Source organism: Puma concolor, chromosome A3 (genome assembly GCF_028749965.1).
Source record: "Puma concolor isolate L17-30 chromosome A3, mPumCon1.1.hap2, whole genome shotgun sequence".
Classification (NCBI taxonomy): Eukaryota; Metazoa; Chordata; class Mammalia; order Carnivora; family Felidae; genus Puma; species Puma concolor.
Genome location: NC_141669.1, coordinates 112,295,446 through 112,311,555, shown reverse-complemented (window position 1 = coordinate 112,311,555; position 16,110 = coordinate 112,295,446). Strand labels below are relative to the sequence as shown.

General features: G+C 46.1%; 1 protein-coding gene and 1 long non-coding RNA gene across 5 annotated transcripts in view; one reads left to right on the top strand and one right to left on the bottom strand.

Moving 5' to 3' along the window:
* Positions 1 to 536: 536 nt before the first annotated feature.
* On the bottom strand, positions 537 to 14,819 carry LOC147582674 (uncharacterized). 2 transcript variants are annotated; one of them, XR_015249414.1, is made up of 3 exons: positions 14,680 to 14,819; positions 4,528 to 4,713; positions 537 to 874 (listed from the first exon to the last, which is right to left on the bottom strand). It is a non-coding gene; the product is annotated as an uncharacterized LOC147582674 (long non-coding RNA). The 2 variants fall into 2 exon arrangements; XR_015249415.1 differs by having other exon boundaries at positions 537 to 871.
* The window catches only part of STK35 (serine/threonine kinase 35), a 43,306-nt gene continuing 40,586 nt past the window's right edge, over positions 13,391 to 16,110 (top strand). For 2 of the 3 annotated variants that reach the window (XR_015249413.1, XM_086701846.1), the window contains exons 1-2: positions 13,392 to 13,829; positions 14,419 to 15,016. Coding sequence is in view for 2 of the 3 variants with exons in the window: in XM_086701846.1 (XP_086557972.1) it covers positions 13,524 to 13,829; positions 14,419 to 15,016 (904 nt within the window). In the remaining variant the exon portion in view is untranslated. Of the gene's footprint in view, positions 13,830 to 14,418; positions 15,017 to 16,110 lie in introns of all 3 variants that reach the window. The other variant, XM_086701847.1, reaches the window with a different exon arrangement.

Genomic DNA, 16,110 nt, shown 5'->3' with positions numbered 1-16,110 from the left:
AAGATACATGCACACACACACACAGATACAGGAAGAGGCTATATGTAATATATATATATATATATATATATATATATATATATATATGAGAGAAAGGGAGATACACGCACACACACACACACACAGAGATACAGGAAGAGGCTATATGTAATATATATATATACACATATATATATGTATGTATATATATATACATATATATATATGAGAGAAAGGGAGATACACGCACACACACACACACAGATACAGGAAGAGGCAAAATACTGCCATGATATCCTGCCATTTAAAAAATATACATGTGTAAAGAAGAAAAGAGCACATCTATATACACACACACATATACATATATATATATATGCTTACCTATCTCTGGAAGGATTTGGAGAAACAGCTTGCCTGTTCAAGACAGGAATTGGAGTGGAGGTCCAGGGTGAGAAAGAAACTTACTTTTCACTGCAACATTTTTTTGTCTGTTTTTTTTTTCAACCCTCAGTATGCATTATTTATTTAAATAAATAAACATACAAACAATGCCATATGCTTTACATACTTTATCGAACTGAATAACCTAGAAGGGAAGTACTCTTACTATTTCCAAGGCACAAGGACATTCACTCATTTGTGGGAAGGATGGGGGTGGGGAGGCAGCGGAAGGAGCCTTGATCTGTAGGGTTTGCCAGTTCCCATGGGGTAACTTCTCCCACCGTGGCTAATTTCAAGCTGCCAATGGGGACAGCACCGACCAGAGCTGGGAAGACACGCATGCACACGATCAGCTCTAATGCGCCTGGAGGAACCAGTTCCAGCACATGTCTGTCGGGGATCTTGCCAAGGAAGGCACCCGTGGCTTCCTGCTTCACACCTGAAAGGGCTGCTTTTCAAGAGCAAAACAAATGTAAGTAAAATACACCACTTCAGGACCTAAGGGCAGCTTCCGGGGGTCTTGAGACATAGATGCTGGAGCATTTATTTGTAGTGTAAATAGCCTGGCTTGTTCTGCAACGGATTTGAAACAGACACCCCGAAATTAAAATTAAGCATCTGGGTTTTATAGTTGCAAATTGCTCTGCCATTCTCTTTATGAAATACTGCCACAGCCATACCAGCAGAAGGCAATAAAAGAATAATAAATTAATCAGTGTTAGCATTCTGTCAACACAGCCCCACAGACTTACCAGGGCCAGCAATCTACATTAGGAAGTTGGCATAGAAACTTTCCCAGGGCTTTAATGGCAGAGGTGGGGGCGAGAGGACCAGACAGACTTGGATTTGCGTGGTGTCCTGGCTTTGCCGTCTGCTAGGCACCTTGGATAAGTCACCTTACCTTCTGACTCCCAGTTTGCACATGGGCTACGTGAGGACAGTGGCATCACAGATTTGAGCAGACACGTTCACCACATTTAATAGATGAGGTTAACACGTGGTGTATACTTAGAGATGAGGCAGGGTGTTCCTCCCTAAAAAATCACCCCACAGCATAAAGTGAGAGTTGTCTTCTATTTAGGATCTTATGAAGGCTCATAGAATGTTCCATGTTCCCTAGACTCTCAATTACTTGCTTTTAAACAACAAAGTATTCTTCCAGGAAGACCCATTTATAGAAGTCACCTGATGAAAGAAGTTTTTAAAAAAAAAAAAAAAAAAAAAAGCAAACGGGGCGCATGGGTGCCTCAGTCTGTTAAGTGACTTTGGCTCAGGTCATGATCTCACGGTCTGTGGGTTCAAGCCCAGCATCGTGCTCTGTGCTGACAGCTCAGAGCCTAGAGCCTGCTTTGGATTCTGTGTCTCCTTCTCTCTCTGCCCCTCCCCTCACTCATGCTCTGTCTCTCAAAAATGAATAAACATTAAAAAAAATTAAAAACAATTTTTGATACATTATACTGCGGTTGGCCTCATAGCCCCTATAATGAAGCAAGCCTTATAAAATGACTTTGAAAGCAATAAATTAAATGTTAAGATGCTGTGATTGCAAACAGAAACCAATAGAACAAACAGAAAAACAATAGTGCCCTAAGATTAAGTGAATCAGGACTTCGAGATTAAAATCTTTCGGCAAGAGAATCAATAAAGGCTCAAAAAGTGCTGCATCACACACAATTTAAATAGGAGGGAAATTTATGCGATCCAGGAAGCAATCTAGGCGATTCAGAAATCATCCCCAGCAATAATAAAGATCCTGAAATATACGACCCACAGAAAGAGATGGAATAAAATCATTTTGTAGCTGTAATCATCAAGGCGGGGTGTGGTACTGGCACAAAAACAGACACATAGACTGATGGAATAGAATAGAGACCCCAGAATTGGACCCACAAATGTATGGCCAACTAATCTTTGACAAAGCAGGAAAGAGGATCCAATGGAAAAAAGTCTCTTTAGCAAATGGTGCTGGGAGAACTGGACAGCAACATGCAGAATGAAACTAGACCACTTTCTTACACCATACACAAAAATAACCTCAAAATGGTTGGAAGACCTAAATGTGAGACAGGAAACCATCAAAACCCAAGAGGAGAAAACAGGAAACAACCTCTTTGACCTCAGCCCCAGCAATTTCTTGCTCAACACGTCTCCAAAGGCAAGGGAATTAAAAGCAAAAATGAACTATTGGGACCTCATCAAGATAAAAAGCTTCTACACTGCAAAGGAAACAATCAACAAAACTAAAAGGCAACCGACGGAATGGGAGAAGATATTTGCAAATGACGTATCAGATAAAGGGTTAGTATCCAAAATCAATAAAGAATTTACCAAACTTAACACCCGAAAAACAAATAATCCAGTGAAGAAATGGACAGAAGACATGAATGGACACTTCTCCAAAGAAGACATCCAGGTGGCCAGCAGACACATGAAAAGATGCTCAACGTCACCCCTCATCAGGGAAATACAAATCAAAACACACTGAGATACCACCTCACACCTGTCAGAATGGCTAAAGTTAACAACTCAGGAAACAACAGATGCTGGTGAGGATGTGGAGAAACGGGAACCCTCCTGCACTGTTGGTGGGAATGCAAACTGGTGCAGCTGCTCTGGAAAACAGTATGGAGGTTCCTCAAAAAATTAAAAATAGAACGACCCTACGACCCAGCAATAGCACTACTAGGAATTTATCCAAGGGATATAGGAGTGCTGATGCATAGGGGCACATGTACCCCAGCGTTTATAGCAGCACTTTCAACAATAACCAAATTATGGAAAGAGCCTAAATGGCCATCAACTGACGAATGGATAAAGAAGTTGTGGTTTATATATACAACGGAATACTAGTTGGCAATGAGAAAGAATGAAATCTGGCCATTTGCAGCAATGTGGATGGAACTGGAGGGTCTACGCTAAGTGAAAGAAACCGGGCAGAGAAAGATAGACATCATATGTTTTCACTCATATGTGGAACTTGAGAAACCTAACAGAAGACCATGGGGGAAGGGAAGGGGAAAAATAATTACAAACGGAGAGAGAGGGAGGCAAGCCATAAGATACTCTTAAATACAGAGAACAAACTGAGGGTTGATGGGGGCATAGGGGAGAGGGGAAAATGGATGATGGGCATTGAGGAGGGCACTTGTTGGGATGAGCACTGGGTGTTGCATGTAAGTGATGAATGATTCACTTTGGGGGGAATCTAGCCCCAAAATCAAGAGCACACTGTATACACTGTATGTTAGCCAACTTGAGAGTAAATTATATTTAAAAAAAAATCATTGTGTAAAATGTGAGAGTGGAAAAAAACCCAGTACGTCTCAATTAACATATTATTTCTTAATATATATTTAAATATTATTTAAATAATATATTAATAAACTTGAAAGTACGTGCATACCTAAAATAATAAATTAAATATCGCACATGGACATTTGATTATTTCATCTACGGCCTTAAGAATTTATGTATGCAAGGAGCACCTGGGTGGTTCAGTGGGGTTATTTAGCGTCTGGCTCCTGATTTCAGCTCAGGTCATGAGCTCACAGTTCGTGGGATCAAGCCCTGTGTTAGGAACACATCTGTCAGCACAGAGCCTGCTTGGAATTGTCTCTCTCCCTCCCTTTCTGCCCCTCCCCCACTCATGCCCACATGTACATTTGCTCTCTCTCGAAATAAATAAATAAACTTAAAAAAAAGGAATTTGTATATTCAAGTTGACCCCCCAAATAGTTTCTTTTTTGCAATCTTCTCGCTGTGAAAAATGGGAGGGTCGCCTTATATTTACAACTACTAAATACTGAGGTAAGAATGTGCAAGCACTGAAAACTCAACATAGCTCTGCGTGATCTGCAACAAGAACTATTACGGTTGTTAATACTATTTTTATTCTGAATGTTCCACCACCAGCTGGGATCTTTGGCGGTGCTCCTCAAAGCACTCACCTGGACTGAAATTCCCCAAGCTACTTCCTAGCTGTGTGATCTTGGGCAAGTTGCCTAACCTCTCTGTGCCTCATCCGTAAACTAGAGATCATAAAAGTATCTCCTGTGGTTAGAACTTCAACCAATCAGTATATGTAAGAAGTGTTTGAACCAGTACCTGGTAAGTGTTTCTTAAATGTTAGTTGTTACCATGACGTTCAGCAACGGAGAACTCTATTGAGGAACATGGCAGCTTTCTTCACAATGCAGCGAGATTTCATCATCAACAGGGAACCCGTCTTGCTCATCAGGATTCCCAACTCACACACAGGCAGAGCTGTAGACCGGAATTGGTGGAACCACTCTGGAAAACAGGACAAAGATTCCTCACAAAATTCAATATAGACCTACCATAGGATCCAGCAATTCCATTTCTGTGTGTTGATCTGAAGCAAATGGAAACACTAACCGGAAAAGATACGTGCACCCCTAGGTTCATGGCACCATTATTTACAACAGCCACAAGATAGAAACAACCTAAGCGTCCATCAGTGGATAAACTGGTAAAGAGAATGTGATACATGTATAGGAATATCACTCAGTCGTAAAAAAGAAGGAGATCTTGCCATTTGTGGCAACGGGGATGGACTTTGAGGGCGTTATGGGAAGTGAAAGAGGCCAGACTAAGACAAATACTGTATAATCTCACTTATATGCAGACCCTACGAAAAGAAACAAAACAAAACAAAAACAAAAACAAAAAATATTCCAACAACCCAAGCTGTCAATTACAGAGGACAAATTAGTGGTCACTTTCAGAAGCAGGGGGTGGGGGAAACGGGTAAAGGGGGTCAAAGGTACAATTTGAAGTTAGAAAATAACATGGGGATGTAATATACAGGATGGTGACTATAGTTAATGATAGTCTGTTGCATATTTGAAAGTCGGTAAGAAAGGAGATCTTCAAAGTTCTCATCACAGGGGCGCCTGCGTGGCTCAGTCGGTTAAGTGACCCACTCTTGATTTCAGCTCAGCGATCAACTCTTGATTTGATCTCGTGGTTCGTGAGTTCCAGCCCTGAGTAGGGTTCCTCGTCCTCACTGACAGTGCAGAGACTGCTTGGGATTCTCTCTCTCCCCCCTGCATATCTCTCTCTCTCTCTCTCTCTCTCTCTCTCTCTCTCTCAAAATAAGTAAACTTAAAACTGTTATTTAAAAAAAGTTCTCATCGGGGCACCTGGGTGGCTCAGTTGGTTAAGCGGCCGACTTCGGCTCAAGTCATGATCTTACGGTCGGTGAGTTCGAGCCCCGCGTCGGGCTCTGTGCTGACAGCTCAGAGCCTGGAGCCTGTTTCAGATTCTGTGTCTCCCTCTTTCTCTGACCCTCTCCTGTTCATGATCTCTCTCTCTCTCTGTCTCAAAAATAAATAAATGTTAAAAAAAATTTTTAAGAAGTTCTCATCACAAGAAAAATAATTGTGTAACCATGTGTGGTGATAGATATTAACTAGACTTACTGAGGTGATCATTTCGTAATACACGCAAATAGTGAATCCTTATGTTTTACCCCTGAAACTAATATGTTATGTCAGTTACACCTCCATTAAAGAAGAAAAAAAAAAAAAAAAAAAGCCTAGACTGGATATTTCTTTACGTCCCTACAGTGAGTTCTTCACAACAGGAACTGAATTTTATTCATCTCAGTCCCCAAATGACAAACAGTAGGTGCTTAATCAGTATTCATTGAGCAAGTGAGAATGAGGTGCAGTCTACGTTACTGCACATTATTTTTCACTGAATTGTATTGTTTTTTTTCACATCTATAAAAAAGGACTTAAAAATTAATCCCAAAAAGGCATACATTAAAAGTTCAAATCATACAAAAATGTTGAGAGTAGAAGGACCACCTGGAGAGAATGCTTCTCGGCATCTAGAGTATTCTTTATCAAAATGTTTCCTTTATGTATGCATAATCTAACATGTAAGTACCAAGGCTATATCATGTACTGGTTTAAGACCACGAGCTTTGGAATCAGATATGCTGGGGTTTAAAATCAGGCTTTACCTTGGGGCACCTGGGTGGCTCAGTCAGTTAAGCGTCTGACTACAGCTCAGGTCATGATCTCACAGCTTGTGAGTTCAAGCCCAGCATCGGGCTCTATGCTGACAGCTCGGAGGCTGGAGACTGCTTCGGAGTCTGTGTCTCCCTCTCTCTCTCTGCCCCTCCTCTGCGCGCGCTCTCTCTCTCTCTCTCTCTCTCTCTCTCAAAAAATAAATAAACATTTAAAAAAATTTTTTTAAAAATCAAGCTCCACCTTTTTAGTGGCATGGTCTTGAGAAAGTCACATAACCGCCCCGTGCCTCATGTTCTATGGAAAATGAAGATAATGAAACCTACCTTATAGGCTTAATAGGCTATAAGTCTAAATAGAGCACTTAGGATAGCAACAAATACAGAGAAACAACTCGGTGAAGGTTAGTGATTACGTACATACATATATTTAAACAAAATTTGAAGTCACACTATAGATCCTAGTTTACATTTGCTTTTTTTAATGTAACAATATGTTGCAAACACTTGTTCTGTGGTAGTACATACGGGAGCCAATTCCTTCTTTCTGATGCCTACATTATATTCAAAAGTGTATATAAGTAATCTCCTGTCTCTGCCACCTGAGTATTTCTAATATTTTACCATTACAAACAACCACAATAAAAATCCCCATTGCCTATATATTGCTTTATCCTTGGGTATTTCTATAGGATAAGTTCTAGAAATGGGATCGCTGGATCCAAGTGTATGAATTTTTAACTATATTGATAAACAATGAGTTATCAAAGTGCCTCCCCCAAAGGCTGTATCCTTTACACTTTGATCAACGAGTGTACTTTGTTGCCTTGTGCCTATGGATGTTTTAACCGGGTTCCCCCAACCATTTATTTGGACCGTCCCAGTAGTTAACCAGAATCAGGGACTTCGCCCTGTTACTTCTGCATTATATTCCCTCATCTTTCCAAAAATCATAAACAACTCCTAAGAACCTAGCAACCAGTGTTCTGCGGACACACAGCCTGACAAAGAATGTTTACGCTATTCTCAGACGGGAGAAGAGAAAAGGTTGGAATCTCTGAGCCTCTTCTGTGGCCAATAGGAAGACCATTCGAAATTACAACAATCCATTCAGTTTGGGAAACAGGTGCCTCTAACTGCTTCCATCTTTATTTTCCGTGACTCGGACCCTCTTTGTCGAGTCGTACTGGAGATGCGATGTCTCCAGTGCAGCGTCCCCAGGGTGTGATCTGAGTACCTAACTTACTTGTAGCTCTTCTGATGCTTTTAGGTAATACCAGGACGACAGGTGGATGTCAGAGCCAGAAGCTGAACAGCGCCACCAAGCTGACAGGCTGCTTCAGTGGTAGCTAAATCCCATGCCCATGTTTATTTTTAATTTCATTTTAATCCAAGCAGTAAATATATATAATGTTGAAGAGTTAGTTGCTACTGCAAACTGGACCCTACTACAAGGCTTATAAGAAGAACCTCCCGTGCTAACCCCAGTCACAGCCATGAAGCAATAACTCATTCTGTAGTTATCTCTTCAAACCTGATTATGGGGTCACTTCCAAGATCTTTTCATTTTAGGCTTTTTGTATTGATCTGCAGCTACGGAGAAAAAGAATTTCGTTTTCCTCTCTCTCGCTCTCTCTCACTCTCTCTTTCTCTACACACACACACACACACACACACACACACACACACACACACACACCCTCTCCAATTTTCCCCAAATAATTACATCATAATTTTTGGTTAAATCAATGTGCTGTTTTCACATTATAATGACAATGTAATATTATCTCCAGCTAAGTGTTGATGCTTATGATAATTACAACGTTTTTCTTATGAATTGCTTTTGTTTTCTTGGCTTTAATAATCACTGTGTGTCCTATTTGCTTAGTTTTCTCTATAATAGCTCCAATCCATCTCCAACTTCTTTGCCAGAACTCCAATCCTTTATAATTGTCTCAGCTTTGTGCTCAGTCTAGGGGCAGCGTAATGTAATGTGGTTCTTCACGTGTGGTCCCTGGACCAGCAACAGGAACAGCATCACCTGGGACCTAGCTAGAGATGCAAATTACCAAGCCCTACCCAAGACTTACTGATGAGCCACCACTCTGGGGCTGGGGCCCAGCAATCTGGTTTTTTGACCAGCCCTGCACCTCCAAGGGATGCCAACGCGCACTCACGCTCGAGAGCACCAGGACAATGGTTACGAGTTCAGATACCCAAACCCAAGGCCACTGGGGTTCGGATCCCAGCTATTGCACCCGTTTGTGATGGAACAGCTTCCAGGGCCCAATCTTCCCATCCATAAAATGGGGCCAAAGCGTCCCTCCCACATAGCTGGGCAGCATAACCGGCTTCAGCATTGCTTTTTTCCTTTTGAGATGGAGCGCAAGCAGGGAGGGGCAGAGAGAGAGAGAGAGAGAGAGAGAGAGAGAGAGAGAGAGAGAATCCCAAACAGGCTCTGTGCTTTTGTCAGCACAGAACCCCATGTGGGGCTTGAACTCACGAACTGTGAGATCATGACCTGAGCCTAAATCAAGGGTTTCTTGCAGACACCCCTCCTGGAGCCCAGTAGAACCAGTTCCATTATGGGAGGGGAATGCAAGCCAGCTGCAAAGCCTCCCCCAGTCTTCCAGGGTCTCCTGCTCAGAACCAGCCCTCCTCTGAGCACCCACCTCAAGCCTCTGTCTGTCAGCACCTCCAAAGTGAAGCCCCCTCCGGCACCCCTGTAGGAGCCTCTCCTCTTTTTAATGCCTCCCATCCTCCCCTCCCCCTGCTACAGCCACCATTTCACACTGTTCTCTGCCTCTGCTGCCTGGCCCTACCCTCCCTCCGCTTCCCCCTTCCCTCCTAGCCCAACAGAGCCAGCTCTCCCCCTTCCCCACCATTCCTTCCACACCCCTCCACTCCACCCAACTCTCCCCTCCAGGGCCAGAGCTCTCCACTGTCCCAGGGAGTCACCCCTAGGGTGGCCCCTGGGGCGTTCTCCTCCCCCTGAAATACTGCAGGATGGGCAGGAGCATCAGCACTCTGCCTCCTCCCCCTGGGCAGTACTCAGAGTAACCACCTGTGAGAGCCTCAGCTCTCCCCTCCCGCTCCCTCGCTTTCCTTGAGGTTCCGTATATCACAAAGGCTCAATAAATCCCAAGTCCTCATAGGGCCCATGCATCCCTGCCTCACGACCCACCTACCACATCTCTCTCTCTCCATTTCCGGTTTCTCCTGCCCCGTTCCCTGCGTTCCAGCCACGCTGGCCTCCTTTGCACCTGTTGTTTCCCTGGGACACAAATGCTCTTCCAATAGATACGAATTTGGTGGATTCTATCAGGTCTCTGCTCGATGGGCACCTCCTTAAAGAGGGTTTCCCAAGCTGCCATTCGAATATAGCACCTGCTTGGGGCACCTGGGTAGCTCAGCCGGTTGAGCCTCTGACTTCGGCTCAGGTCATGATCTCCCGGTTCATGGGTTCGAGCCCCGCATTGGGCTCTGTGCTGACAGCTCAGAGCCTGGAGCCTGCCTTGGGTTGTCTCCCTCTTTCTCTGTCCCTCCCCTGCTTGCACTCTCTCTCTTTCGCTCTCAAAAATAAATAAAACATTCAAATAAACAAACAAACAAAAAAAAAGGCTCAGTTGGGAAACTAGCTGGAAGAAAGACTCCATTGGCCTTGTTCAGCTTCTGGGGCCAGGAACAGCACGAACAGGGCCAGCCCTGCCTCAGCACTACACAGCCTTCGGTCCTGAGAAGTGCTAAGTAAGGACACTGGTGTTCATGGCCTGGCGGGATTTGGGTTTGTGTATTCACCTTTTAAACCAACTTCATTGCCATATAATTTACATCCCATAAAAGTCCATCACCCAGAAAATTCCCTTGCGCCCCTCAGCAGTCCAACTCCCACCCCGAGGATAACCACCGATAGGTTTTCTGCTGCAGTGGATCAGCGTTGCTTGCCCGTATATTAATGGAATCATCTAGTGTACTCTTTTTAATTCATTTTTTTTTACGGCTTTAATGAGGTTAAGCTGTAAAACTGATGTACAAAAAACCGCACTTATTCAAAGTGTACAATTTGAAGTGATGTTAACATATCCCTCCCCTGAAACTACCACAAGATAACCTCTTTTTTTTAAATTTTTTTAATGTTTATTTTTTAAAATGTTTATTCATTTTTTTAAATTTTCTTAACTTTTTTTTTTTAACGTTTATTTATTATTGAGAGACAGAGACAGAGCATGAGCAGGGGAGGGGCTGAGAGACAGGGAGACACAGAATCTGAAGCAGGCTCCAGGCTCTGAGGTGTCAGCACAGAGCCCGACGCGGGGCTCAAACTCACAAACCGTGAAATCATGACCTGAGCCGAAGTCGGACGCCCAACCGACTGAGCCACCCAGGTGCCCCCATTTATTCATTTTTTGATAGAGACAGAGCGTGAGTGGGGGAGGGGCAGAGAGAGAGGGAGACACAGAATCCGAAACAGGCTCCAGGCTCTGAACTGACAATACAGAGCCCGACGTGGGGCTCGAACTCACAAACCGTGAGATCATGACCTAAGCCGAAGTCGGACGCCCAACCGACTGAGCCACCCAGGTGCCCCTAATGCTTATTTATTTTTGAGAGTGAGACAGAGCGTTGAGCCAGGGAAAGAGAGAGAGAGGGAGACACAGAATCTGAAGCAGGCTCCAGCCCAGAGCCTGACGCGGGGCTCAAACTCACAGACAGCGAGATCATGACCCGAGCTGAAGTGGAAAAGTTAACCAACTGAGCCACCCAGGTGCCTCTACCACAAGATAATTTCAAGAAAATAAACATATCCATCACCCCCAAAAGTTTCCTCGTGTACCTCCCTCCCCACCCCAACTACGAATCTGCTGTCACTGTATATTAGTTTGCATTTTCAAGAACCATATACAGAATCATGCAGTATGTATTCTTTTGTGCCTGGCATCTTTCACTCAGCATAATTATTCTAATTAATGCATGTTGTTATATCAATACTTCAGGCCTCCCCACCACCCCGCCCCCACCCCCAGCAGCATCTCATGGTATAGGAAGACCACAGTCTAGTCATCCATTGACTTACTGATGAACATTAGAGTGTTTTCTAGTTTGGGACTCTTATGGCAAAAGCCACTATAAACATTTTTATGAAAGTGCATTTGTGAACATAAACTCTCGTGTATCTTGGGTAAATGCCTAGGCATGAAGTTGCTGGGCCATCGGGTAGATCTGTATTCAACTTCCTAAGAAATTGCCGAACTTTTTTTTCCCCCAAAGTGGTTGTACCACTTTACACACTCACCAACTGGCTAAAGTTGAACATCAAGCTTGTTCCTTCCTGTCTTTGGGCTTCTATACTTTTTCCTTCTTCCTTAAATGCCTTACCACTAGTTTTTAGCATGGCTGACTTCAGGTCTGCCCCCTAAATTCATACGTTGAACTTTGATATTAGTCGATACTAATATCACTAATATTGCGACAAACCAATGTCCTGTGCCTTCTGATGTGACACACTCAGGACACAACTTTCTTTCAGTGGCATTCCTGCCAAAAATGCATAATCTGAATCTAATCATGAGAACATATCAGACAAATACAAATTAAGGACATCTACAAAACAACTCCCCAGTACTCTTCAAAAATGTCAAAGTCATGAAAGACAAAGAAAGGCTGAGTAATTGACTGCTTCTCCAGATTAAAGGAAACTAAAAAGAGGGGACAACTAAAGGAAACCTGTGATCCTGAATTGGATCCGGGGGAATGGCTACATTATTGGGCCAATTGGCAAAATTTAAATATTAAAGGGGTGTTAAAAGAATCATACCATTGTTGAAATTCCTGATTTTGATAATTATACAGAGATTATGCAAGAGAATGTCCATGTTTCTAGGAAATATACACAGAAGTATGTGGGAGAAAGAGGCATAATGTCTGAAACCCACTCTAAAATGATTTGTGGGGAAAAAAAGTGTATGTGCATATTATACACACATACACAGGAGAGAATATGGTAATGCAAATGTAGCAAAATATAGCAATTTGTTATTCTGGTTAAAAGTATATGAGAATTCTTTACTATTCTTGCAATTTACATGTAAATTTGAAATGCGCCCCCCCCCCAACACACACAATTAGTCCTTTCGATGGATGCCCACATTATCAGAAGTGGCCTATTCCCAAACCCAAGGCACTCTTTCACATTCTCCATCATACTTACCAATGTCAAAAATTATTCTATTGTTTAGTTAATAATATCTAACATTTACTGCGTGTAAGGCCCTGTCCTGTTGTTTTAACTGTATAACTACAGTGATTCCTCCAACTACGGTTCCTCCCATCTTACAGATGAGAACTAAAGACACAAGAAAGTTAATTAACTTGCACAAGGTCACCCACATCGTTTGTCTCCTCCAGGGGCCTAGAACCTCAACTAAGGTAGAGATTGACTTGTTCACTGCTCTTTCCGCAGCGACTTACAACAGTGCCTAGCACATTACAGGAGTTCAATTAATACAGGTTCAGCTTAAAAATAACGAGCACCTACTAGGCACTGGAGTACAAAGCAGTGAACAAACTAGCACTTTCAGCCTTGCATCCTATTAGCCACCTTATATATATTTTGCTACTCTTAATATATGCATTTAAATTATATATATTTCATTTGGCGCTATCAACACTGGCAAGGTAAGGTCCAATCACCCATTTTGCAGAACAGAAAGCTGAGGCACGGAACGGGCCCATGATTTACCCAGAATCAAGGGGCTATGGGGGGCAGGGTGTGGATTCCAACCCAGGCCGGGCGGTTCCCAGGCACTACCTATGAATCAATCAAACCGACCAATCCAATCAACCAATCAGTATTTATTAGGCGCCTACTGAGCGCAGCCCCACTTCACCAAGCGAGGGCGAGGAGGGAGGGGGCTGCGGCGCGCAGTCGGCCGCGGAGGCTAGGAGGACACAGCGGATCGCGGAATTTGGCGCCTATTTTTTGTCGGCTGGGTGTTCTCGCCTGTGATTGGGCCCCGGCGCGGCGTGCCCGGTGCGCCTGGCTGCGGCTGCTCTGTCGACCTTGGCAAGACCCAGGCGGCGCGGTACTCGACCGGCCTCCCGGGGGATGGGCCACCAAGAGCCCCCGCTGGCCCGAGTACGGGCGGGAGGTGCGGCTTATATAAACAGGTTATGTAAAGGGCTCAGCTGGCGCGAACACGTGGAGAGCCGCGGGAGCCCGGACACCCGGTTCTCCCCCGCCAGCGCCGCTGCCACCCCCCGCACGGCAGCAGGCTTCGTAGCACACTCGGCCCGGGCCGCCGCCTCTGGCGCCGCTCTGTACAGGAGGCAGCCCTGGCCGGGAGCGGACCATCCCCAGCCCGGGACGCCAGGGGGGAAACGGGCCGCCCGGAAGTGGAGGGGCGCCGGCCAGGTAAGGGCGCAGTCTGCGGAGTCACAGCAGGCGCCGAGGCTGGAGCCACCCCCATCACCTCGGGCGCTTGGGGAGGGCAATCGGGCCCCCAGTTTGGCGGGCTCAGGGACGCGGAATTTTTAACCCAACCCGCCGCCCTCGGGGACTTGGGTCGGTCCGCCGGGCTCAGCTCTGGCTTAATTCAATGGACTGTTTACACCCGGGAGAACCTAAAGCGGGATGCGGGGAGGGGTATCCCAGAGGAGATCAGGCAGGGAAGAAGATTTCCACAGCCAGAATTGCTTCTTAAGGCAATTTTCTTAAATTGTAAAGACTGCTGGTCCTTGTTTTTTCTGTTTTTAGGCGACAGTTTAGTTGAGAAGACGGGGATGTTTTGCTTTTCTTTCCGGTTCCCCTCTGAGCCACAGTCTAGTGGTTTCGTCTTTCCCGCTTTCCCCTCCCCTCCCCTGTTCAGTCATCAGCGGCAGCTTCCGTCTTAAAGGGGCCGCGGCGGCCGGAGGAGGAGAAGGAGGAGGTGGGACGCCCTGCGGCCTGCGCTCCTAGCCTCCCTGTTTCGGCCTAGTTGGTTAACCAATCCTTTCGTCCGCAGGTCACAATCCAAGGTCCCGCTCCTCCACGTCCCGGGGCCGGACGGAGGGATGAGGCAGGGGGGACCCGGGCAGCGCCGTTGCTGCTCCCCCCGCCGCCCGCAGCCATGGAAACGGGGGAGGAGGACGGCGCCCGCAGAGGTACACAAAGCCCCGAGCGGAAAAGGCGAAGCCCTGTGCCGCGGGCGCCCAGCGCGAAGCTGAGGCCGGCAGCGGCCCAGGCCATGGATCCGGTGGCAGCCGAGGCCCCGGGCGAGGCCTACCTGGCGCGGCGGCGGCCAGAGGGCGGCGGCGGGTCGGCGCGGCCGCGGTACAGCCTGTTGGCAGAGATCGGGCGCGGCAGCTACGGCGTGGTTTACGAGGCAGTGGCCGGGCGCAGCGGGGCCCGGGTGGCGGTCAAGAAGATCCGCTGCGACGCCCCCGAGAACGTGGAGCTGGCGCTGGCCGAATTCTGGGCCCTGACCAGCCTCAAACGGCGCCACCAGAACGTCGTGCAGTTTGAGGAGTGCGTCCTGCAGCGCAACGGGCTAGCCCAGCGCATGAGCCACGGCAACAAGAGCTCGCAGCTTTACCTGCGCCTGGTGGAGACCTCGCTCAAAGGTAGGAGCGCCGCCGGCTGTCCCGCCCCCATGGGGCCTGGACCCGCTCCCCTGGATGGCTCGGCCCCGGCTGACCCCTAGACCCGTAGGCCCTGGTCCTGGTCCTGTCACCCTGGGCCCAGACACACCCTCCTTCCCAGGGCCCAGGCATTTGGGCCCTCTTCTCCTCTCAGGACCCGGGATCAGCCCCTGGTGCACACGTTAGCTGGTATTTTCGTAAAAAGGGCCCCTTAAGTGCTGACTATTATCTTAGTGCTCAATAAAGGCGAACTGTTATTAAACTTCTAGCACTTGGAAGTTCCACAGGGCCAGAAGGGGATTGGGTTCAGAGTTGGTGCAAGAACTTCACAGCTCCCTCTCTAGGGCCTCTTCTCTTTCCCTCCCAAAGCAAACAAAAAGAACTTTACTGGACCCACCCACACCTCCTCCCTGTCTGGTTCCAAATGTCCTGACACCCTCCAGCTCCACTCCCAAACTCTTAACTTTCTAGTGTTCCATTTTCCTTGGGGACCCCCCAGCCCATCCCAGGACAGTCAAACACACTGGTGGGTTTCCCTGGCTAAGTCCTCTGGGTCCTGCAGAATGATAACCCCCCTGGAGGGCCTAGAGCTGTCACCTAACTTGTAACACCTTTTTCCTCCTTTCCTCTGTTTTACATACTTAATCTTTTTCTTAACTCCCTAAGACTGGCTGTCTTGGGTATTTTTCTTCATAGTGAAGATGGGGCCCCAGGGAGGCAAAGGAACTTTGCAGTCATGGGAGGGCTAATCCTAATTTTTGGGTTTTAGCTGCTGTTAGGGCGTGAGTTCATGCTGAGTGTTCAGGTTTGTTCAGACTACAAGTAGCCAAGAATCTCTTCAGAGAGGAGAGGGCAGCTGGGCTAGAAAGGTCTTAGGAGACCTTCTCAAGGGAGAGGTCACCAATCTGAGTCCTAGCTAGGTCCTAGACTTTGGGTAATTTTAAAGGTAAACCCTTTCCTCTTTCTATAAATGAAGAAACTAAGGATTAGAGGTGAACAAATAGAAGTTGATGAGGTTAATCAGCTTGTACAGGAAAGTTGGGTTTCTTTACAGTTTTTCAGAGCTTAAGTGACAG